Source organism: Egretta garzetta, unplaced genomic scaffold, assembly GCF_000687185.1.
Source record: "Egretta garzetta isolate BGI_Z169 unplaced genomic scaffold, ASM68718v1 scaffold163, whole genome shotgun sequence".
Lineage (NCBI taxonomy): Eukaryota > Metazoa > Chordata > Aves > Pelecaniformes > Ardeidae > Egretta > Egretta garzetta.
In genome coordinates this window covers 4,306,353-4,331,288 of record NW_009259308.1, presented here as the reverse complement: position 1 = coordinate 4,331,288, position 24,936 = coordinate 4,306,353, and the positions used below count along the sequence as shown (strand labels likewise).

General features: G+C 39.7%; 1 protein-coding gene across 1 annotated transcript in view; it reads left to right on the top strand.

The window, feature by feature from the left end:
- The first annotated feature begins 15,410 nt into the window (after nt 1-15,410).
- The window catches only part of CACHD1 (cache domain containing 1), a 36,032-nt gene continuing 26,506 nt past the window's right edge, over nt 15,411-24,936 (top strand). Inside the window, exons 1-5 of the mRNA XM_035891810.1 lie at nt 15,411-15,492; nt 17,671-17,815; nt 19,494-19,710; nt 23,268-23,417; nt 24,534-24,767. Of these exons, the coding sequence (XP_035747703.1) occupies nt 19,593-19,710; nt 23,268-23,417; nt 24,534-24,767 (502 nt within the window). The 5' untranslated portion in view covers nt 15,411-15,492; nt 17,671-17,815; nt 19,494-19,592. The remainder of the gene's footprint in view (nt 15,493-17,670; nt 17,816-19,493; nt 19,711-23,267; nt 23,418-24,533; nt 24,768-24,936) is intronic.

Genomic DNA, 24,936 nt, shown 5'->3' with positions numbered 1-24,936 from the left:
TTTTCTGAGGACCTGCATTTGCAATGGGAGCTGGACTCTTCTCAACATCCTTGTATTGTGGAACCAGTCACGTGTTAAAAATACACTCCATTGCAAGGTGCAAAAAGTCAGTTTTAAGGCAAACTGCTCTTGAAAAGAGATTTGAGGTAGATATCCCGCATAGCTCAGTCTGGAGCAGTCTTTGTTGTAGGATGACAGGTTTGTCTGAAGGCTGGTCTTTAATTTATGGGGTTTAAAACAATTGTTCTTCTGCGTGTTTTATTTATATCATTTTCCCGTTAACTGTATTCTCTTTTTGCTACTTGTGGGCTGTAGCAAGAGAAAGGAGGGTGGACTGGGCTGTGGTAATTTCTTGCTTTCCTTTTCCAGCTCTGCTGCAGATTGTTTAGGCATCTGCGTCTTCATTTTCTTGACGGGTAATATAATACTTGCTTACTGAGAAAAGCTGAGGGACTTTGTTGGTTTTTGCGTTGAAGTGCTTCGACATGCTGCAGTGGGACATGCAATGTAAATAGGCTGTTTATAGCTGAAACACTGATCCCCTTGGCCCCTGGCGATCGGTTTGGGGCTGCAGGAGCGCCTGTGGTGGGGCGTTTGAGGGTGATAATTTTACTTTTTGCCTTCCTAGAAGGCATGCCAGAATTAGACCTGGTGTTCATCTGTTTGAAACCCCACGTTAATACGTATCATGACTGAGAGACCTGAAATTCACTTTGGCAGCTTTCCCTGTACAAAGAAGCGACATAGCAATACGTTCAACATTTTGAATCAAGATACATACAACTTCTCTGCCGGGCAATTTAAAATTAGTAGTTTGGGTAGTGTGAGAACTGTATGTCAGCATGCGCGTGCCACTTTGAGTGACTGTGAGCGGTGACTTTTGGCATAAAATAAAATCAGAGCAGAGGAAAATTCCAGATGTTTTTGAATTAAACCCCAGCATTTACTGCCCATGTTCTGAGACATGAAAAATGTTAGCTGCTAACAAGGTATCCTGGTGCCATCACTAACAGATTTTGATGGGAGCACTGGGACAATTAGCTAACATCCTGAAAAGTCATGATTTTTCCCCAAGAGTTTGTTCTTTGGTAGTACTCGGAAATACTACTTTAGCACAGAGATGTTTAATTTGCAGTCTCTAGCTCTTCTTCTTCTGATTTTGTCTGAACATAAACATGCTTTTTGTGAAGCCCATCTTTTATCAATCAATCTTAGTCTTGAGATTTTTTAGTCAACAAAAAATCAACGGCATTTTTGCTTGCTTGGTAGGAGCTGTAATTTTTTGAAGTGGTTATGTTTTAATGGTGATAGGAAAAGCCACAGCCTTGATCTGAAAACTACGTTCCTGTGAAATGTCAAGTCTTTTCCTCAGTGGAGAGGGCTTTGGGGAGTTTTCAGAGAGCAGGTTGCCAATAATTTCAACAAGCAGCTCCCGGCAGAGTGGATGAGCCCATGCAAAGCTCCGTGCCGCCATGGGTTGGCTGCTTTCGGTGCCTGACATAACATCCCTTCCTGATCTTAAACCTGATGGTGGTGGGGTCTGATGAAGGGGACAGGAGACCTTTCTATCTACCTGTCTCTCCGATTCTCTTTCTCTCTTCCTTGCCATGAAGAGCAAGGATAATGCAGAAGATAACGAAAAGCTTTTTGCCCCTATCTGAGTCTTAAATCTAAACACCAGCATTAATGGAGTGCTGTTGATTAGGCTGTTTTGGATAAAATACCAAAAGCACTAAACATCTGCGTCCAATAAGGAACCCACAGTACTTTTTGTAGAGAAGGAATTTAGCTGCCTGTTCTTGTTCCCGCTGTATACGGCATTTTTCACGTTGCTCATCGCTGAGCAGTTTTGATGTGTTGAGCAGCTGCCACAATTAAAGATGTTTCTCTAGTGACGAACAAGTTCATAATTGCGTGTGTTAGGTGGGGATGAAGTAGGGCACGTTTGTGTTTAGGTATAACCTGACTCTGTCAAAAGACTGAGGTATGTAAAATATTTGTAAAGAGATGAGAGAGAGAATCTGTGTATAGACTGCTCGGGGACTCCCTGATGCAAAAACTTGCACTCTCCATTTGCATCTATATGGTAGAAGGTTTGCAACTTAAGAATACTTTTCCCCAGTATTGATATATCTCTCTCTCTATATATACATATATAAAATATTGACCAAAATTGATAGAGTTATGTTTAAACTGCATTTATTCTACACAATTTTTAAAGTGTATGGAGGGCAGTTAATTTTTTTCCAAATATATGTGACTTTTTTTTTTTTTTCCTTAGCTCTAGTTTTGAGAAGGGATCAAAAAATGTTGGTGCCTCAGTAATTCTAACTGTCCACTGGTAGTCTCATTCATTTCCTTTAAGAACAACGCAATTAGTTTAAGATGTATGTAGTGTTCATGGATATAGATTAAACGGATTTTAAAGCATGCCAGTTTAAGGAGATGTTGTTTTGATTGATATTTTGATGTGTCAGTGAAGATATTAAAATTAAGCAGTTAGTAATCAATAATGATCACTTTTTGCATATTCAAAAATTCAATTTCATTAAATTCAAAATTTAGTATTCAAATAGAACCTCTAGTCTGATGAGCTCTAGCTATGTAAAATGAGGCTTCTTGTGACGCTACAAGAATCATAAAATTTAATCTGATGTTAAGACCAAAGAAGTCAGTGTCTGAAGTTTTGTTATTCATTTGTACAAAAGACTATTTTATTTATTTGTAATGCAGAAATCATTAAGGAGTTTAATAGTAAGTTCTCAGGAAATTACTCTATACTTGAAGGGCAAATTTTTAAACCTCTGCTTTAAGCAAAAAAACCCCAAAACCAACCAAAAAACCCCAACCAGCCCAACCTTAAATATGGTTAATCGGAGATGAATTATGAACAAAAGGCAAACTCATGGCCTGTGTATGCAACAGCAGTGCTGCACGCAGTGAGCACCAGCGCTCCTCCCAGGAGCATTTGTCTGGTTTTGTAATGCTAAAATTTCTGAAAGTGCATCCAGTCACCTACAGAAGTGATGATCTTAAGCCTACTGATAAAAATGTTTCTTATCCTTAGTTAGTTTTCACAGATCTCTTCAAAGTCATTAAAGGTTCTACTGCATCATGTGTGCAAGGACCCCATAGACCAAGAGATAGAGGCTCTCAGCAAATCCTGCATCTGGCTGCCTTGGGGCAACTGCAGCTACATCAATTTTGAATTGGGCTGAAAGAAAATAGATTAGTTTAGGAGAGTTTTAATTTGCTTAAAAAGATTTGCTTCCTGTGGTCATAACTTGAAATTTCCTGGGATTATTTAAAGTGCGTTGTTTTATTGTCTGTGTGTGTCTGTGAACCCCAGCCCTTACAGCAAGCACTCTGTAAGGACAGAATCAGAAATCGGTGTCTTTCCATTCTTACTGGGCACCATATTTGTTAAAGTAGTTGCAACGTACTGGATTTCAATTTCTTAATTAAAATCTTCAACCAGAAGAACAGTGCTTGTTTTTCATACCACTTTTGCTTGCAGTATTTTGGGCCTCCACTATGTGATAGCATATATATATATGTGGGTATGTTTTTATGTGTACATACACATTTATACATGTGTATGGATATGTGTGTGTATGAAAAAATGTAACATCAGTTTAAGCAACTAAGTGCAGTTGACAATAAGCAACTAAATAAAGAACCTGAAGCACATATATAATACACACATACATTGATGTAAGTGGAAAGCATTAGAATGGCACTGGCTGAATGCTGTATAGACGTAAGCCAGTGATTAATGTGCCATTAATATTAAATAAGTTGTTCAGCATCTTTTGACGTAGCTGGGTTTTGTGTAATTTGCTGGTTTAGTCTTGACAGTATTGAACAAATCCCTACTCTGCCTGGTTTCTCTCCAAGACTTGTTTCCTATTCAGCTTTCATGCCAGAAAGGCCTCTAAGGTTCTTCTTCCAGGATGGGGCCTTATGCAGGCCTTGCTTGCACTTTGTTGTAATTTTTTAGGAATAGGTTGATGGGGCAAAAATTCTTTGATGGGAAGTAAACTGTTTTTTGAAGTAGTAGAATAATCAGTCTGTAAGTCAAATGTCATCAAAATGTTCAAGGTCACAAAAGTGTTAACAAATGAAGTGGGCCTATGTAAGTGATACAAAACTGCATTTAAGTCCTTGAAAACTTCAGAAGTTTCCAGTTATTTATAAACCTTTTAAACCCTTTTTATTTAAATTTTGTTAAGGCATTGATTTAATTATATGTTATCATCATTAGAACTGTGCATTAGAATACTTTTTGCATTAGAGTTATGAATGTATTTGAATGACTTAACCAAAGTGTAACAAAACTTCAAACTGTCAAGTTCCGTCCACTGTTTGGAATGTAAATCCACAAGTTTTGTGAAGACATGAAGAGGAAATCCTCTTCATGCAAGACACTTGGAATAAATATCTTAAAAGTAAAAGATGAAATAATAGTCCTGACGACAGAGTCTTTAGCCAGAAAAAGTTTGGTTCAACAACAGGAAGAGATATTTTCTAATGGATGCTATGCATTTTTCCCAAGCTGGAACCTCTGCTGTTTAAATCTAGATGAAAGAGCACACTCTCCTATGATCCTGTCTTTCAAGGAGTATTGTAGACAAAAATGCAACATAACCTTATAGAGACCAGATGCAATCCAGCCGTGATGAGTTTATCACCCCTAGTTTTGGGTTTCACAATTTTTCCTGGACCCTTAAAATATGTATAATGTTGGAGTTGCCAAAATAATTTGTCTTCATTGAAATTTCAAAGATGCATTTCCATTGTAAATGCTGTGTACGTTTAATAGATAATGTTAGATTGCTAATCCTGTTGTTGTCGTTTCAGATTTGACGGAAATTTTAACACCAACGTTTCTAGAACTATTAGCTGTGATAGACTGTCTACCACTGTCAATAGCAGAGCCTTCAATCCTGGACGTGACTTAAATTCTGGTGAGTAGTGTAGTTGGGGTTTTTTTGCTTCTGTTGTAGGTGGCTTTTTTTTTTTCCATTAGACTTTAACATTTCCTTGACAGAGAGAATTAGCATTGATTGCCATAGCAACAAGCTTTTATTTCTCCTTGAAACTGTCACACTGCTCTTAATTTGAGATTCCATGATTGAAAGATGATACCTAAAGTAATGCCCTTAGTCTAAGTACTTTATAAAAATGTCATGAAGATTTTATTCCAGCCTACCATGGATAATTTTGTTGTGGTTTATGCACTTTTTATTTCTTCCTTTTCTTTGTTTTTTCCAAGGCACTTTCCTTCCTAGGCCCGTCTGCTTTGGCATCAGCAGTGTCAGCTGCTGAAGGGGCCATGCAAAGAAGTTTCTCTGATCTTCTTAGCTGAGCTCAGCTAATGTGAGGCTGTGTTTGCAGCGATATGCAAAAGCTACAAAATATGAGGACATCCTAAAATATTTCCTTTCTTTGTCTTGTCAGGGCATTTCTATCTTGACAGTCAGTGCATTTGCCTGATACACTTAAAGAGCTAGAAATATACTTAGAACCAAAATATATACGACTTATCCATGAAAAATTCAGCTTTTAGTCCTCCAGTGCAGCAAGGTTTTCTTTTTTTGCATCCTAGTCAACTTGAATTAATACATGGATTTCAAGTTTTTTTAGTCATAGTTTTGTCGAGCTGTTCCATCTTATTTTTCAACTTTTTATGATGCCTTAGTATTGTAAATTAGAGAACACTATAGACTTTAGTTGTAGATTTCATTTAGCATAAGTTTTGAGGGGGTTTGTTTGGGTTTTGGTTTTTTTTTTTTTCTTTTCTTGGACAAGTAATGCAGACTTGAGAGAATTTTTTTTTAAATTTTAATTTTCATGCGACTTTTGGAATAAAATACTGATTTATTTTATTCCAATAAAATAAATTGAATATCTATTCCTGCCATTCTGCCCTCACCATGCACAGAGCATTGGCATATCTTGCAACAAATAGGATGAAAGAACACCAAATTTCTCTCTAGCCTCTGTTACTGTGTCCCTTCTTATAACTTTGCTTTCTGGATTTCTAATGAAATCTAAAAAGAAAAAGTAAAAACCAAAAGCAAAATGAACAGTCCCCATAGGTTCCTTTCCATACCATCCACTGTACACCACATCTTGAATGCAGGTGCTGGCCAGACAAGCTAACTTCCTGACATACGTCTCATCACCATAATTTGTGTAGTGTTTTCCATCCTAATGATAGGCGGTCTTTGTTCACTTCCTATGATTCTCTGGGCTTTGTTGTACTCGTAAGCTATCCCTTTGTTAAAAAACAAAAAAAACCCCCAAAATAAACCCCCAACAAACCAAAAAACCACAAACAAAACAAACACACAAATAACTTATTTTAATAATGTTTAAAATCACATGCAGTTGTTGATTAATCAAAATAATTTTTGAAAGCAAGTTTTCAGGCACTGTTATAAAAGCAAGGCAGTGAATAAATCACTTCATGTTTTTTATTTAAGTAAAAGACCATTCTTCTGCTGCTGCAGGAGATGGATGTAAAAAATGGTATTAAAGAAATATTCCTTCTTTTTGAGTGGTCGAAAACAAATAAACTATAGTTTCCTTTAAACATTTTTTAAATTTCTGGTTGAGTTCTCACAGAAACAAAGTGACTGCATGTTCAAGCTTCTTGCTGTCCCGGCTCTACAGTAAGACTCGAGTGCCTCCTCTTCCCTTGCCTCCAGCTTGAAAGCTTCCTGATGAAAGAAGTATCTTCAAAAAATGGCATTGGCAGAAAAGGGCAGTGGAAGAGAAGAGGGAATTGGAGTGATAGTAAGAAGAGGGAAGTGCTTCAGGATTTACTGACAGCAGACTCTCCTCCAGCTTTCCTCTTAGTAACTCTCAAACACAGCCTTTTGGGGGAGGTTTTTTATTGGTGAGAAAACGTCTGTAAGAGAGAAATGGAACGGGAAGAGTGGATTTATGCAGAAAAATGTCATGGAAACAGGTTTATTATTTGAGAAAAGTTGGTAAGGGGTAGCCACCCAGTGAAATAAGAAGTTTTCTGCAGGCAAGCAACAAGGAATACCCCTAGTCCTCGCCTCCTTGCGCAAAGGTGTTTGAAAGTCTGTGAGATGATGGTTCCCACCTTCCTTTCCCTGGTCCTCAGTTGAGAACATCTAAACCACGTGAGCTCCACCACCCCTGCCACAGAACAGGAGACTGGTGTGGCTTCAGGGAAGGGTTGCTGCCAGGAGGGTTGAGCAGAATAATGCTGGTGTGGAGCTGGGCATTGCCCACGTCCAAAGCAGTGTCCCTGTATTGCTGCAGAAGTATTTGGGTCTTGGAATGAACTGGATGTGGGAAGGCTTGGGGGCAGGAGGCTGTGTGTTTGTTTTGTGGATAGAGGGTATTGTGCTGATGGCATCCGTAGCTCTTGCTTATGTGGTCATGGGCCACAACCTGTTGTGCCAAAAAAGCCACCTCTGCTCAAAGGAATTCACAGTCTAAGACAATAGTTGGCTTGACGCAGACTGGGGTTATAAACAGACTGGGAAGCAGTTTTGATCAGAAGGACAGAGTGCTGTCAGTGCACCAGCATCCTTACAGCTGTGAAGATGGCTGTCAGGTTAGAAATGGTTTTTAAAAGTACTTAGTGTTCTCTTGTCTCTTGAAACTCTTATTTTTTTCTTATTTCTGCAGTGACCTAGTTCTCTGAAACCACTTACCTTAGAGGATACACTTAGGACACAGCACTTTGTCTGCACAGGAGCTTTTTCTGAATAAATCTGTGTGTGTGCGTTCATTACCCCAAACTAAAACCACCTTTGAAAGATGATAAAGATCAAACAGGAGGAAAGTTTCTCTAATCTCATATTTTTCTTAGTTCTCTTGTAAGTGTCCTCACATAGAGCTACTGAAAAATACCTCAGCCTGAATTATTTATCTGTTCAAAAAGTTGGTGATACATCTGGGTATTTTGATTGCATTTTTTTCTCTTCTGCTTTGCTTTGCTCGTTTAGACTTAAAGACAGGATGGGAAGCCACAGCTTCCCAAAAGTCATGTCATACTGTCTTTCCCACTGGATGCAGTGCAATGGGGAGGACCCCTTGTGCATCAGCGTCCTAGAGAAAGGGTTTGAAAGCCCTCTGCTCCTCCAGCCCAGAAACAGGACCTCCCGTACTCTTCTTTAGTTTGCCCACAATTTCCAAAAACAGCCTTGCCTGTCCATCAAGCAGGTTGTCTTCCCAAATGGGTTGGTCATTTCATTCTTAATGTAAAAAAAAAAAACCAAACCAAAAACAAACAAAAAAACCCCAACCCCCCCGTATCTCTCTTTTCTGGCATGAGTTTTGCAGTTTAAATAATCCGACCTATAAAAAGCTCTCAGCAAAACATAAATTTAAACTCTGCTGTGTTCGGCATCGATCTCAATTCTTTAAATGTTAATCTTGGCCTGCTCTGTGCACAGCATAAGAAAGTGGGATCAGAGTGGTGAAGTTGTAGGTGTTGGAAGGGAATGGAATTTGCACCGCAGACTCTGGGCAAGCCACAGGAGCAGAGCCTGGGAGAGCCCTCGGTGCAGACAGCCTCAGCTTCTAGTCTGAACAATGTGTTAAGAAGGGTAAGTGTAGCTCATGAAACTTTCAAAAATGAAGAACTCCCCTCCCCCCCCGTTTTCTTTCGGATTTTTATAATCTAAAGAGAAAATAAACATTAATCTTGGGGAAGGAAAGAACAAATAAATAGATTTCTGTCTCTTTTTCTCAACCCTTAAAAATAATTATTTTGCCTTTTTTTTCTTTATATTAGGTGACTTTTTTCCAATGTCATGAGAAGGTTTTGTTTTATCTTGGCTTGAGTTTTCCATTTGGATTACTTTTAAGTCATGACTACAAAACAGATAAGGAGAGAGTCTTTATTCTTCAGATGGAATCACAGGCCTTGGTTAGTTAAAGAGATCTGTCCTCACTGGTGTGAGTAGTCCTTTATTTATTAGATGACAAAATCTTATCCAGAGCCCATGCATTATGTTATCAGATTCCTTTTTTTTCTTTCTTTCTTTAAATAAACAAGGAATCAGTAAATCTTTCTCCTTCTCATCCTTTAAAGTGCTGAAATGTCTGTTTCAAGTCAGGCAGCCTTAGTGGAGTGCTCTTCCTCAGCAATATGCAGAGATGGTACCAAGTTGCTCAATAAATTTTGTCTGTGCCTTATTCGAGGTGTTGACCATTTGAAATGTGGAGTGCCTTGGTCATGTTCCTTACATTGCTATACTTTAAACCTATAGCTTCAGGTGGGTTAAAGTAGTTGGGAAGTACTCGAGCAGATGAACTAATACCACCACCCCACCACCCCAAATCCTTTTAATTAAAGAAGCTGGGCTCATTCCTTAAAATGAAAGGGTTTTTTTACTTCTTTGCCCTTCAGAGTCCAAAGAGCTCCTAGTGAGCGAGTCCTGGCTCATGCCATCAGCAGAATTTTAATTGGGTTCGAGCTGCAGAGCCTTTTATTTCTGGTGAAAACACGTGAGCCAGAATACAGTTTGACTCAGAAAATCCTGGATCAGCCTTGTAGGTCTGGAGGGTTAGAGAATGTCTTTACTTGGAAAATAAACATATTCACTTTCTGCTCCTGTTTCTGGGGAACACCAAAGTGTCTTCATGGTGATTATTTTTAATGGAGGTACTTGACAGAGAAGAACTCCACTATGGGTGTTCACAGAAAATTAAACTTCTTTTGCGGGTTGAGAACTGTGAGGTCTGCAGCTCAGTAAATGTAATGCTAAAGAAGAGGACTGTAAGAAACTCTTCCATAATGAGCAATTATGTTCAGTAGTTCCTTTTTTTTCCACTGACTGTTTGTGCTGTTCTTTGAAGATTAATTAGTTAATGATTTGACTGTGCTTTGAAGATGTAAAGTGGTATCTAGAAGTGCTAAGTGTTATCATATCGCATTCCCTTTGAAGTTTTATAAACTCTATCACATAGGGCTTTCTTTCTAAAAGTCCTTTTTGCCTTGTGAGATATTTATAATTAGAGAGAATGATCATTTCAAATACTGTCATGTTAATACTTTCCAACTTTTTCTGTCTGTAGCAGAATTTGGGGTCAGATAGTGCTGCATTGTAAGTGGAATGGACAGAGGTTTCGGAGTGACTTGGCAATGCCAGCTCATGGGCAGCTCCCAGAGGCCACTTATATCCCCAGTCTGTGTCTGGAATTAAGGGATACCAGTAAGATTTCTGCATTTATAAGACTTGAACTCTTGGCTTCCTCTGAGTAGCGTGACAGCAAGGCTGGGTCTTTATTTAGTGGTGATGTTCATTTTAGAAAAGCAAAATCTTTCAATGTACTCAGTAATGCAAAATACTTTGTAATTTGTGTTAGAACAGGGAGGTGGGTACCTTCTTGTACTTAGAAAAATAACTTGAACCTGACCAGAAAATGAAAACTACATTGCTTTTGAACTAAAATGGGAACCACAGGTCTTGGTCAAGCATATGGATGCCTAGGAAGTGAGTACCAGTGAGATGCTCTGCACACATTTCTGTTAGGGCTGCCAAGGGTGTAATTTTGGCAAATTTAGCCTTTAGCTATAAGCTAGACAGGCAACTCGCCTTACACTGTCTTTTGCTGGGGTCTTCTGATTGTGTAATTTGTCCAGAGGGTGGCTTTTCTGGAAGGAGAAGGTGAGAATAAAGTACAGGCAAGCAACTGAGGGAGTGGAAAGTTTGGGGTACGTGAGGTTAGGCTATGAAAGAGCATCTGCTGAGTGTCCTGGCAGGGACCAAGAAACAAGGAAATATCTGCAGGGTGTTCTTACAGCTTTAGTGGATGGAAAATAAAAGTACACTTAAAGAGAAAAAGTACGTATTTTTCAGCCATGGCTTATCTGCTGGGAGATTGCCTGCTGTGGTCATAGGAAAAAGAAAAGGGGAAAAAAAAAAGCAGAGTGTTACGATAAAATTGGTAGTCCCTGGGGAAGGCATTATTGCACTAACATACTAGCTGAAGGAAAACATGAGCCGAACTTTGCAAAAAGGAGGAACAGCAAGAGGGGGAAAAATGAGCACTTTTAAATCCAGATACTCTCATGGTGAAATAAATACAAATCATGGTCTTGTGGGAATGAGAAGTTTATTTTTAATATAGCAGTGATTAAAAAGAAAACCCTTTTAATTATAAACTCCTTTATTTTAATGCTTTTGGTGAAATTAAACTGGACAAGTTACTTCATCCAGGCTTTAACTGAGTGCTCACATGTCTGATTTGAAAACACATTTTTCAAGTTCTGCAACCCATAATAAAAGCTTAAATACCAGAAATGTAGCCTCTTTAAACAATTCCCGTACTTCAGGCCCAGAAATATGAAATCCTGGTGGCTAGACATAAAAAGAAGGATTTAATGTTCGATACTCTCTTCTCCCTCCCTGCCTGCAAGGCAGTGCAATCATGTGAAGCAGCAGTTCAGCCGTAGTGGTGGTGTGCCTGGACTTTGACGGCCTTATTTATGTCAAAGTGTAGTTGGTTTAGCATTTTCTAAGTTTTTTGCATTGCAGTAGAATGGATAATGTTGATTGTCATGTACTGCTGAAAGACAGTGTTGTTTAAAAAAAGTATTATTTTTTTTTCTTCCAAGGTTTCGATACTTTTCAAGGATTTGGTTTTTTTTTTTCAGACTTCTCTTTGCAGCTTAATAAAGGTTCATCAAATACTTTCTTGGATTCCCACAACTGTGGCCCTGCAACATGCTCCCAACACAGGAGAGCTTGTGTGGGCTGTGAGCACCAGTGCTACACCTTCTCTGAAGGGTCAGGCTGCCAAACCCTCAATGAGTTCAGAAATGTATCTGGGTTTTCCCAGACAAGATTTCAGAGAGGAAAAGAGGATGGGTGCTTTGGAGGGGGATGAGGAGAGGAATTTAGAATTGTCGAATAGTTTAGATTGGAAAAGACCCTGATGATCTTAAAGTCCAACTGTTAGCCTAACACTGCCATTCCACCACTAAACCATGTCCCTAAGCACTTCACCTACCTGTCTTTTAAATACCTCCAGGGATGGAGACTCGACAACCTCCCTGGGCAACCCGTTCCAATGCTTTGACAACCCTTTTGGTGAAGAAATTTTTCCTAATGTCCAACCTAAACCTCCCCTGGCAAAACTTGAGGCCATTTCCCCTCGTCCTATTGCCCGTTACCTGGGAGAAGAGACCGACCCCCACCTTGCTACAGCCTCCTTTCAGGCAGTTGTAGAGGGCGACGAGGTCTCCCCTCAGCCTTCTCCAGGCTAAACCACCCCAGTTCCGCCGCTCCTCATCAGATGTGTGCTCCAAACCCCTCACCAGCTTTGTGGCTCTCCTCTGGACATGTTCCAGCATGTTCTGGTAGTCCTGGCTATAAAAGCTAGAAACTCTGTGTGGGTTAGGTTTATTTTGTTTATAATGAAAACTGATTTTTGCTTAAAGTTTCCTGTGGTGCCTAAATTTGGCAATATTAAAATTTCACATTGCTTTCTGTGCCTGCTACACAGAAACCGTTGTCCATAACCGAAGAAACCTGCTCTTTGTACAAATGAGAAATGGCACTGCTAAACTGGTATGATATCAGGTGTCAAATGAAAACAAGGACTTAGGAGAAATTTAGGGGGAATGTGAGTGAAACAAACTATTTGCAAATTTGTTTGACTTCTGGTGGTTTCTTTGAAAATTCTGAGAAAAAAGTTCCTGCTCCCAGGAGCGTCATCTATGCACAGGGGAGAGAGAGAAACAAGCTTTGGCACCCTTGTTGGGGTTGAATTGGTATTTTTTGGAGAAGGATGAAAAAGTGAGAGGTGTGAGCAGAGTCTAGTTCCGTTCCCCAACTCGGTCATTAACACACTAGGAAAACCCTCATCAGCCATTTCATGTCTTGTTCTTGTTTCTTACTCCGTCATCCTCCTCATCTCATCCATTGAGGCACCAAATTCTTCAAAGCTACAATCGTGCAAAGCCGCATCTTTGCACAGAGTCTAGCAGGGCGCAACCAGGGCTTCCACTGGGACTTTTAGGCACTGTGGAAATAAAAAAAACTGTGGCCGAAAGGGGGGAAAACCCCCCAAGATAGTGGGTTTTATAGGGTAATTAATGCTGAGCTGAATGTGGAGAGAACATTGTGGCTGTAGCCAGCCTGGGAAACTTGAGAAAGTGCTAAACTGTAGAGGATGTTGAACTTAAACTGTACTCTACGTGGGTATTTTGTTGTAGAATGTCTGGATAAGGTTTGAAATGGGCCTTGCAGTGATTTCCAACCCAAATATTGGTGTATTTGATAATGACTGAGATTCAGGAGATGAAACTGTCTGGACTATTTTCAGTGTCAATCCTAAGGGAAATGCCAAAAGTAAATGCTTAGGAAAACGTGAAGCATTGTAAATCAGAGCTGCCCTCTGCCAGTTTTGGCAAGTTTTATAATTAAAGAACATGAAAGGAGAAACAGGAAGAAAATGCTGCTTTTTTTTTTTTTTTTTTTTGTTAAATGCATTTAAGCTGATACGATCCATTTCCAATATTCATTAAAAACTAAAGAATTCAAACGTTTAAGTTTTATTTTCAGTTGGCTGCAGGCAGAGATGATGATTTGCCCCAAGTGGAATATAATCCTGTTACTGCTGTGGTGATGAGAGGGTTTGTGCCTCCCATGCTAATGACTTTCCGTTCCTTCTCTCCTGGGAGCAGTTTTCCCCTTGCTTTAAGGGACTCTGCAAGCCCACAGCCGCCAAATGTCACCGGTGTGGCAAAGCTGGCAAAGGCATGGGATGAGCGCTGATCCCTTCACCTCGCCGGGCTTGCAGGGAGGGTGGTCGAGGTGCACACGCTGGGTTGCAGCTAGGATGTTCACATCGCGCTGCAAAGCAGAAATCCCAATGCCGCCTCTGCCTCGGGTGGTTGAAACATGGTTATCCCCACCCGGGCTTTGAGTGCTCAGGATTTCTGCAATATCAGTACACTCTGTTGGTTTAGCTTGGTGTATTAAATATCTTTATAAGTTATTAGTGCAGACGGCCTTGGCCCTGGTGTAGTTGCTTTATTTGGTTGCTAGTTTTGGTGATGTTTTACGTTTTTACTGATGTAGTCAGTTTTGTTAGTATCGCTAAGCTCTAGCTTTTGAAAGACTTGTATTGTTAGTATTAAGTAGCGCTTCCTTAAAGATTATTTCAATAGGAAATTAAGCACATTTTAAAGAGAATTAATGTGGCCTATAAACTACAGGAGGGTTTGAGATCTGTATCCTACGGTTATATTCTGAGCTCAGTTGCTGCTTCATTACATGACTTGGGAACATGTCATTTACCTTCTTTGTTCTTCACTTTTTGTCCATGCAATGAGTAACTATTAATAATCACCCTGCTACAGAGAAGTTTCTGAGAGACTTGGAGGAAAGTTGCAATATAGCTGCTAAGAACTGTTATTATCATTCTTTCTGAATTTTATGGTCTTGAAAATGGTAACCTGGTCAAGATGCTCACAGTGAGGATGGGTGGAACCAGCGTGGAGCCACCACCCACCAGGTAGCGCTTTTATGTGGCCACAGCATAAACCTTTGAGGGAAGATGCTGTGTTTTCCCAGAAAAGTGGCTATTTCTTCTAACAAGCAATACATGAGGGGCCCACAGCCTTGTTAGTGACGGCACAAGGATAATGAGAAACTTGGGGAAATTCTTGAGTCCCGAGAGTGGGAGCTGTACCTTCCTACCTTTAAACAAACAGGAGAGCACAATGAACAAAGAGGAAAAATTCTCCCTTTTTTTTTAACCCTTTCAACTATTTCTGTAAGTTAATTTTTTCTCGACCACGTTTGCGTGTAAGACTATTTTTGCTAAATGTTCTTGTAGACATTTTTAAACAGATGTCAGAATAGGTAATGTTAACAGATTGGATTAGAGCTCTGTAAGCGGCAAACCTACTTAATATTTTGGAGTCATTTCAATATAAAGAGCAACATTTTTTTTAACAACAGGGTTTTTTCTTGATGAAAACTATGTGGACAATGTGTTTATCATTACATGTAAATGTATGCATGTATACATATTATATATAATTGCTTTAATCTCTTCCTTCCTTGCTCCTGCCTTGGCTTCTTGGGTTGCAGTTGTACTTCAGAGATTCAGGAATTGTCATCACATATTAAACAGAATCTGTCAAGTCCAGTGTTAAGTTTCCAAAAGACTTTTAACTGTTTGCAAATGAGACACGAAGATTTATCAATCCTCATATAGAGCTACTTGTAGTTGGTGTTGGGACTGTGGTTATTCTTCTCCAAGCACATGCAAGAAGAGGCCTTGAATAACCATACCTCCAAGTTTGACCTCCCGTTATGACTCTACTTTGTTTTTCTTTTTTCCTCTCCAACCTTCAGTTCTTGCAGATAATCTGAAGTCTAACCCAGGAATTAAATGGCAGTATTTCAGCTCAGAAGAAGGCATTTTCACCATTTTCCCAGCCCACAAGTTCCGGTGCAAAGGCAACTATGAACACCGCAGCAGGTATGATTTGTCTCCTTACAATTTAGTGGGCAAAGCACTAAAATTGGATTCCTCAAGCACTGATTTCATTTCAGTGTTAACGCTTTGCCAAGACGACAGCATTCATGAGTAACTTTAATGGGGTCCCTTGGGTTTTCTTAGGTTTGTTTTTTAAAGCACGAGTGTTCACTTTTAAGAAACTTAGTTGTAAAATAAAATTACATACAGTTTCCTCACCTCTCCCAAATCAAGTAAGCTGTAAATAACAGTAACTTGTAAATTGTAGGTCAGCCCATAGGCAAAATTTGTCTTTTATTTGACTCATACTTGACCCCTGTTAATAAAGCAGTGAACATGTATTCTATTGATTTGGCAGGTGCATTGCTTTGGGGAGTGGAGTGGAAGGATGAGAGTCTGGAAAGGGAATATGTAGGAGCATTTATACAATCTCCACCCAAGGTTCAGGTGGCACATTGTAGATACTAGGGAAGCAGCAATAGTGGAAACTTTCTACTAAAAAAACCTGTGGGAAAAGAGGGTCAAACGGTGACAGGGTTTTCTTGCACAGGGGAATATTCCTGTTCTGTAGGCATGAAGCAATGCAGTTGCAGTGCAGTATTTTTTTCCCTAGCTTTTGCTGTCAATACTGTGGGGCTGATAAAGACTCAAGGGTGGAATCTTCTAAGGAAGTGCAGTGGCTTTAGTATCTCTGGTCACACATTAGCTAACTGTACCAGTTAATGAATCTATGTGGAGGAAGTATCAGCACATCCAGGTATGTTTCTACATAGCCGAGTGTACAGAGACTAAAAACTGTTTTGGTTACTTGTCAGTGTTGAGCAATCAAATGTTTACAGATGTTATCTTCTATGTGTCATCAAAGTATGAAGCGTCTGGGCTTGATTAAGTTTTCTGTGGTCTTGGAAAGGTGCAGTCTGAAGACATGAGAGCTGGGGGTACCTCAGTCTTGATCAGAATTTTGACACTAAAACCATTGGTGATTTCATCCAGATCACTTAGTCTTGGTCACAGTTTCTCCTTGGGTAAATAAGGGATATCTTTTTGCTAATACTTGACTTCAGAGGGTAGTTTGGATGAATTAATTAGTTAATACTTAAGTGCTTTGAAGATCAAAGGCCTTATTTAGGTTCTAGGTATTAATACCAGTGTAGAGCTGCAGGCTGTTTTACAATTAAGAACTTATTTGTGCCAGTTGTTTATTGCAGTGCCTTGTCTAAAATCTTCTGCATTTCCTTTACTCTTAATAAGATTTCTGTGGCTGCCTTTGATATAATAAATTTTAGATCCCAAAACTCACACTTGACTCTAACTAGTTTTGGGTCTGGACTAAAGAGGGAAGAGTCCTGTCTTTTTTTAATTATTCCTCCTTGCTGAAGGTCTTCCTAATTTGTTCCATGTTGAAACCTTGGCACAAGAGGTTGTGCAGTCTTTCACACATCTCTTACAACATTGAACTGGATCTGAGCACCGCTTCACTGAAAATAGGTTTTTGGATGTTAGCACAAACAGGCACATGGCGGCCCCAAGAGCCTTCACTAGAGTGGCCATGGAGTTTAAAACTGTGCAGACCCAAGGGGCTGTGGAGCACGACGGTGTGAAATACATTCCAGGGCACCAAGACAAAACCCTTTCTTGTCCAGATGCCCTCCCTTATTAAAATAAATCAACCACCCTATGCTAATGCAACTCTGCACAGTTGCACAGGTTTTTACTTGTCATGTAACCAGCAAATACCCACTATTGCACTTACTGTTACATGTGAGTAAGGTTCCCGGCACCCAACATTTATCATGAGACATTTCTTGCCTGTCAGCACTTAATCCAAAACTTGATGTGAGCTGCTGCAAACAGTAGTCCCAAACACTGCTGCTGCATCAGCAAAACTGTTTATTCCTAGCTGAAAGCAGTTGCTGTGACAGAGGGAGAGGGATCCAACACCTGATTTTGGTTAAAAAATCAGAAAGAGAGTGAAATGAGGGCCTTTTCTGTATGTTCAGATTCTCAGCTGGTCTTTCCTAGTGGAAGTTTTCATAAAGGCAAAAATTCCTGTTATAATTCATTGTTTCTTTGTGGGGTGGTTGTTTTATTTTTTAATTCTCAACTATTTTCATTTGTAAACGTTTTAGTGGAAATTACAAGATGACTCATGACAGTGGCTTGGGTTTTGTTCTCCTTCAGGCCCGTCTATGTTTCTACTGTTCGACCTCAGTCCAAGCATATAGTTGTCATTGTGGACCATGGGGCTTCAGTCACAGAGACGCAGCTTCAGATTGCCAAAGATGCTGCTCAGGTTATTCTGAGCTCTATAGATGAACACGATAAGGTAAGTTTTCTCCAAGCAATGACCGTATTTTCCATTGGTTTTAACCATGCTCAATGTTTTTAAGTTTTCATCCAAAGCAGTGTTTTTAACTTGTGGTCCATGGACTCATGGGGGTCTGTGGTCTACCTCTAGTGGGTGATGAAGACTTGAACTCACTTTTGGAAGGCTGTATTACTGTAGGGGGAACATTTGGGGATCCACAGGCTGAAAAAGAAAAGGGAAAAACACTGATCTAAGGCAAAATCATGTTTCCGAGTAATGTTTAAAGGCTTCTTCATCTTGGCAGAGACTTTAGGTGATGGTCAGCAGTGTGATACAGTGTGCAATTAGGAGAACCATGCTCCGAGCCTGATGACTTCTGCAGTTCTGCATTGCTTTGAACAACTTTACCTTTCGAACAATTTTACCTCTGAGGCTTTTTTGCTTGTGAAAATGGAAATTATTATTCTACTGCTATATTGGGGTGAGCTGAAACCTAATTAGTGCTTGGAAGATTCCCAGACAACCATGATATCAGCAAGGAAAGGCTAAAGCAAAGGGCCAAGAAATCCAGATTTATTTCTTACTGTGCCACAGATACTCTACCTGAGAATGAGAAAGTCACTTAACCTGTAATTTTTTTAAGTATGGATTACAGCCAGGGCCTCATAGAGTGCTTCTGGAGGACCACAAGCAGTCCCCAATTTGGTCTTTGCTTTCAATAATTATCTGTTAGTAGGACCTTGGTCGTTCTTTCTGCTTGTGTTTCAGGTTTTGGGGTTTTTTTGGGGGAGTGGTTTGGGGGTTTTTTTTGTGATGGGAAGGGAGTTTCAGTCAAATCAAGCTGAAGGACAACTGATTATAATCTTTGCCTTAAGTCATCTCATTAATAGTATGGGAAAAGCACTTCTAACTTCTGTGCTTTTAGAGAGTTTTAATACAGTATAATAATGCTTATAGTTTAGCCGAATTAATAGTACTTAAATTTAAGTGTCAAAAGTATTTGTCTTAATATAGGCCTCTAATGAAGAAAATACATTTAAGGCATATATTACTTGGTCAGTAGCTCAGTGGTTATGAAACCTGTTATACAGGTATATAATTACTGCTTTATTCTATTACTGTCTTGCATCAGTCATAATTTATAATAAAGTATGCCACTCATTTAATAAGGCTGGTATGTTATGTGTACATTAATGCAAGTATTGCCACTGCATGCCTTAACTTATTTACAGGATAAAAATTGATGGTAGATTTGGCTTGCTTTGACTTAAACTTTAAAACAACATAATGCTTTGCCTGTGAAAAGTTCTCAGAGGGTTTTTTTTTTCATTTTCCGCATGCACTACACTTTTCTGTAGGCACTCAAGGCTTTCCTGAAAATGCTCTCTGCTGATTTTGTTTTCAGTTATCTCTAGTTCACTTAGGCTTCTGCCCAGAACAGTGTATTAACTATTATGTACGAGCAGAGTGAAGCTGACTTTGTCAGAAACAAAGGCTGAAGTCTCTTTTTCTTGAAATCACCATAAGTCTAATCCTTTTCAAATTTGATGGATTTATGCCTCAAGCATTTATTTTTTAACAATTGAATTTTAAACCCACGGAATCTCTTCAGTTGGCTTATCATTGTGTTTTCTGTATCAGTGCGTAAAGAATTATAAATGGTAAGGTAATCCAATATAGTTTCTTCTCTTTCAAGATCTCTGTGTTAACCGTGGCAGACACAGTAAGAACCTGCTCGCTGGATCAGTGCTATAAGACGTTTCTGTCTCCTGCCACTAGTGAGACAAAAAGGAAGATGTCCACCTTCGTTAGCAGTATAAAGTCATCTGACAGCCCTACGCAGCATGCAGTGGGATTTCAAAAGGCTTTCCAGTTGATACGAAATACAAACAATGGCACAAAGCTCCAAGGAAGTAAGTCTCTCTCTGGTTCTGCAGTCCGGATTGTTTCTGAGACTTGCAAATGTTTTCTTATTTGAGATTCTCGCTTTGACAGAGGCCAAAGGAGTGTGGTGTCTTGAATATTAAAAACAAAAAAAGGTGGGGGGAGCACATGTTTTTATTAAGTAGCATTTACTTGATCTGGAATCTGCATGAGTGACTGTTGAATGCGGCCATTCCCTTTACATTTATTTTACTTGCTGATTTTCCTTTCTTTTGAACTGTAATACAAAATTGCAGGATTGAATTGCCTGATAGCTGAATTATTTCCCAAATGTGTCCAGGCAGGGGAGGTCCTTTCAATGAAAATTCCTGTTGCTGCAGGTTCATTTAATTACTACTAAAACATACGTGCATGGGTAATCCACCTAACTGGAATCCTACGCAAGTGGCCTTGCTTCTCGGGGAAAAAAGTTTTTTTGAGAATACCAATTATGGTTGATATTTTATGGAATGTGAGGTTGGCCTGGCTAAATTTTCCTTCATCTAAGAATATCTTCCCTGAATTTTGGTGTATGCTTTACAGGCTTTCTCCTTCCCATTCCAAGATTGGGGGGTTTTTTGTGTATTTTTTTGTAATGAGGATGTGGTGAAAGATGTGGAAAAGATGGATGTGAAATTAAGGGGCACGTTTGCTTGCCAGGAAGCAGTGGAAAGCAAATTCTTGAAGCTGTGCTTTGAGTGCTCCTTGGAGTCGAGTAACGTTGCCAATGTTGCGGCAGGGTGAAGAAAACCGACCGATCTCTATTGGTTTAGTCAATTTATGTAAGACAGATCCCATAGCTTGGTCCTGTGCCTGCTCCAATGAGTGCAAATTCTTCAGTGTCCTGAAAGGCACCAGCTCAGATGCTGTACAGAACAGAAGAAAGTGAAAAAGAAAAAGCCAGGAATGAAAGTGCTTGGGAAAGACTACAGAAATGTGCTCCTACTTCGTGTGACTCCTTCGGTTTATAAAATGGTGCTTTTGCTGTTAAAGTTTCAGCCAACTTCTGAACTTTAGGCTATAGATGCAGTGAAACATGTATCTGGCTGTACATTGCTTAGCTGAAAGAGTTGTCAAGGGTGGGTTTTTACCATGCTCTGGCAAAATGATGAAAGGGGTGCAATTTTCAAAAAAATAAATAAAATCCAGTGCTGCTGAAGCTGGCTGGGATAAGATGCATTAGTCATCAGTAGTTATTCCATGAGCGTCAGCTGTAGAGTCTTGCAGCATCCTCCTACACATCTTTTATGTTTGGAACTGTTTGTATATTAGGATTAGAAGATTTTGGCATATTCTTCATTAATGTGAAAATACCTACTTTTACTAAGTTTCATAGCAAACAATTATTTTGGGGCACAAGTACAGAAGGTTAGAAGAAAAGGATGCTTCGGATTTAGGTTTTCTCCAAGTATGAAAGATTTTGAAGACCTAATGTGTGTATATATACCAAATTTCAGAATTCACAGGGTGAGACACAGAAGGCTTGAGAAGAGGATGTTTATAAAACTTGTCTCATTTTCTTGTAAATAATCTTTTCATCTTTTTTAAAAAAGAAAAATAAACCTAGAAAAAAAAATCATTCATTTCACTGTTAATTTTCTGACATCCTGTTCCTGGAGAACAATGTGTGGGTGTGTCGGGGAAGCTGTTGAGATACAGCCATGCTCCCGAATTCGCATTGGAAAAGTTAGAAGGGAACTACTGGTATGAGATGGAAGAATTGTGCCGTTGGACACGTCTCAATTTCCTGCCTTATACTGGTTCCTATTGCAGTCCTGCTCAGCCAGACCCTCATCCCAAAATGTAAGAAAATGCTCTGCCACCGAGTACCATCATTCCCTAAAAGCACTCTAGTTAAATAGGTAGGGAGTGTGTGTATATATAAAATTGCAGTGTATGTAGATGTTATACACACACACATGCTATAGATAAATAGGTGCAGTAATGGTACACTGAATACAAGGGCCCTTTTCCAGCTCTCAGAAGTGCAGTGTATCAAATAGCGTAGGACGATCAGCTATTGCATGGTAAGATGCCCTGTTTAGCACTGATCCCTAGTGCAGACTTAAGACTGTCTTACGCTATTCCTGCTAGCAAAGCTTTTAGACTGCAGCATCGTGCCTGGCTGCAGTATATAATAGCTATGCTATAGCCTAGGCAACACATTAACAGTTTTCCTTAAACTGCAGCCAAAGCTATATTAATACCTGGCTTTGCTTTTTTTCCCTAGTTTTAGCTTCTTTAAAAAAAAAAAAAAAAAAAGGCAGAAATTCCCTCCAAATTAACAGCTCCTCTTAACTTGTTTGTATCAAAAGCTGAAACTCTTTTCAAGTCATGATGACAAAATACACAAGTCAAAGCATTCATACCTATTTAAAAAAAAAAAAAAACCAAACAAAACCAAAACAACAAACCCAAATAAAAAACAAACCAGAGGAGACCACAAAGGTGGTATATAACCAACTAACCTCATGTGCTTCAGATCATATGGTGGTGTATGATCCCTACAAGTGTCTTAATTATATGCGTAAACCACTTTTAATACTGAGATATAATATGATGAAACAGGATGGTGTGTGAGCAATGATTTGAATTTACATGTTCAAAGGCTTTGAGGCAGGCCGTTCGCCAAGAACATACTCAGCTTGAAAAACGTGTTCAGCTTCATGCAAGACGAGCCAATGATGAATGGCAGTGTGCTGTGTCACATTTCTCAAGGCTTACGCTCTAACCTACACCATACGAAAGCGTCGGGTGCCTTTCATCCTGTGGCGTCCTCCAGCTATCGTGCTGCAAGTCAGGGACTAAATTGCAGCAGCGCTAATGCAGGTGCAAAGGAGGAGTGGTGGGTGAAAAAGTCTTTTGCAAGGATTTTGTGTTTCTCATGTATGCCTGTTGGGGTGCCCGCCACTGTGCTGCAGCAGGGGCTGGCCGCATGGCCAAACCTTACTGGAAGGGAGGATGAGGAGGGCCCCATGATCACCAGCAACAGTGATGCTGAGGCCCCTGCACCGCTCTTGCAGCAGCAACTGCTGGGAAAGCACCGTGCACTTTTCATGTAGGAAACAAAATCAGATGCTCCCCTGGGATGCAGCACAGCTTCACTCTGTAGAACTGCAGGACGGGGGAAGAACAGTGGGTCAGGAGACAAAACTCACAGGTTTTTTGCTTTTGTTAAGCCCTCTCCATGGAGTTAGAGCAGCTTCTGCAGCATACTGCGTGCTGGTCTTGCGCGCTTCTGCCTGGTTGCAGCCAGGTCCAAAGAGTGCCTGTGAGATCTGCTCAGGAACAAGCCACAGTGCTTCTGGGTACCTGGTAGGCATTGAATCACACAGATGTTTGTTAAATGCTGTGAGTGGAAGTTTAATAACGAAGGATAGAATTGATAAGACTGCAGTGCATTTATCCACTGTAGATTCCTGTGAATCTCACAAATGAAGCTGTTGGCAATACGTGGTTGTAAGCAGATATAAGAGCTCTTACCACATGAGTTTCCCGAGTTAAAAATCTAATGCATTTTCTGCTATACATATGTAATTCTTTTTAGATACCGATATGGTCATAATTTATCTCTCGGCTGGGATTACCTCAAAAGATTCATCCGAAGATGATAAAAAAGCTACTCTACGTGTCATCAATGAAGAAAATAGTTTCCTCAATAACTCAGTAATGATTCTTACTTACGCGCTTATGAATGGTGAGAAATTTTTTTGTATATCCCATGGATGAAAATTCCCTTTCATTGTACAGCTAGTTTATTAAGCTCATCCAAATGTAATTCCATGCCTTTTTGGGAGCAGATTGTTGATGGGTATTAGTCCGTGTAATCCAGAGGCTGTATCCAGATGTTACCTCATTGGTGTATAAAACTGTGTGCCGCTCTGTGCTTATATATCACAGTGCAGCTGCTCAGGATATAAAGTATTGTTGCCTGAATTGTCTAGTGGCAACCAGACTGAACTAAATTTGATAACTATTGCGACTGTAAAGCTTCCTGACACTGCCTGTGTTTCCTGGTGCAGCAAAAATGAGAGTATACGTGACTTCTATTTCAGTCATTAGCCAAGGAGTGTGAATATAACATCAAACGTAATCTGAAGTGCTTTGATAACTTAGGACCTAACTTGAGAGTGAAGTTAAATATGAAGATCATGCACACAGTAGTTTAGAATCCTGTGCTTTTTCCAATGAAGCTTTTTTTAATAAGAAGGCTATATGTTGTATTACTGAAAATTGCACAGACTCCCGCCAAGGAAGCTAATGCTTAAGCTAATCTATCATTTGACTGTAAATTTAAATACTCGTTTGAGACCTCATATGTACACAAGTCTTTGATTTGTCTGCAGGAATTGAGCCAGGGACTTATGTAAAATGTGAAACTTTAATGTTTAAGCTAAAGAACAACGCCTGTTATCTCCAAGGGCGTATAATATGCTCCTGGTCCTTTATGTGGACTAGCCACCGGTGCAGAACAAAGAGCTGTCCTGTGGATTTATGGGTCACATAAGTCTTTGTTAAAAGACCTTGTTTAAAGTGGTGATGTGAACAGCATGTTGAATTTTTGCATCGTGCAACAGTATGTGACGCAACCTTATTAAATTTTGTGCTGGCTAATTACTTTTCCTAAAACCATACTAGCCTTTCAGCGCCTTACCTTGTCACTTAAATAAACCTATAGTATATTCAGTCCTACAGCATAGCATGTGTATCATTTTGCTTTAATTGACAATACTTTGGAGTAAGATACAGAAGCCTCGATGGAAAGTAACCTTCTTCTATCTCCTTCCTTCTATTTCTCGCATTTCTGTTTCAGAGGGAGTAACAGGTTTGAAGGAACTGGCTTTTCTGCGAGACCTGGCAGAGCAGAACTCGGTAAAGTATGGGGTGCCAGACCGAACAGCCCTGCCTGTGGTCAAGGGAAGCATGATGGTCCTAAACCAGCTGAGTAACCTGGAAACTACGGTTGGCCGATTCTACACAAACCTCCCCAACCGAATGATCGATGAAGCAGTCTTCAGTCTGCCTTTCTCAGATGAAATGGGAGATGGTAAGTGCTTACATTGTATTTAGGTATAAAAACGTAAGAGATGAGGTTCCTTTTTGCTTACTTATTCCTAAATGTATTGTAGTCTTATAAAGTGATGCTTTTAGGTCTATTCCCAAGGCAAATGTAAAATTAACCTTTCATGCCAGTAGGTTTTTAACCTGCAGAAGAT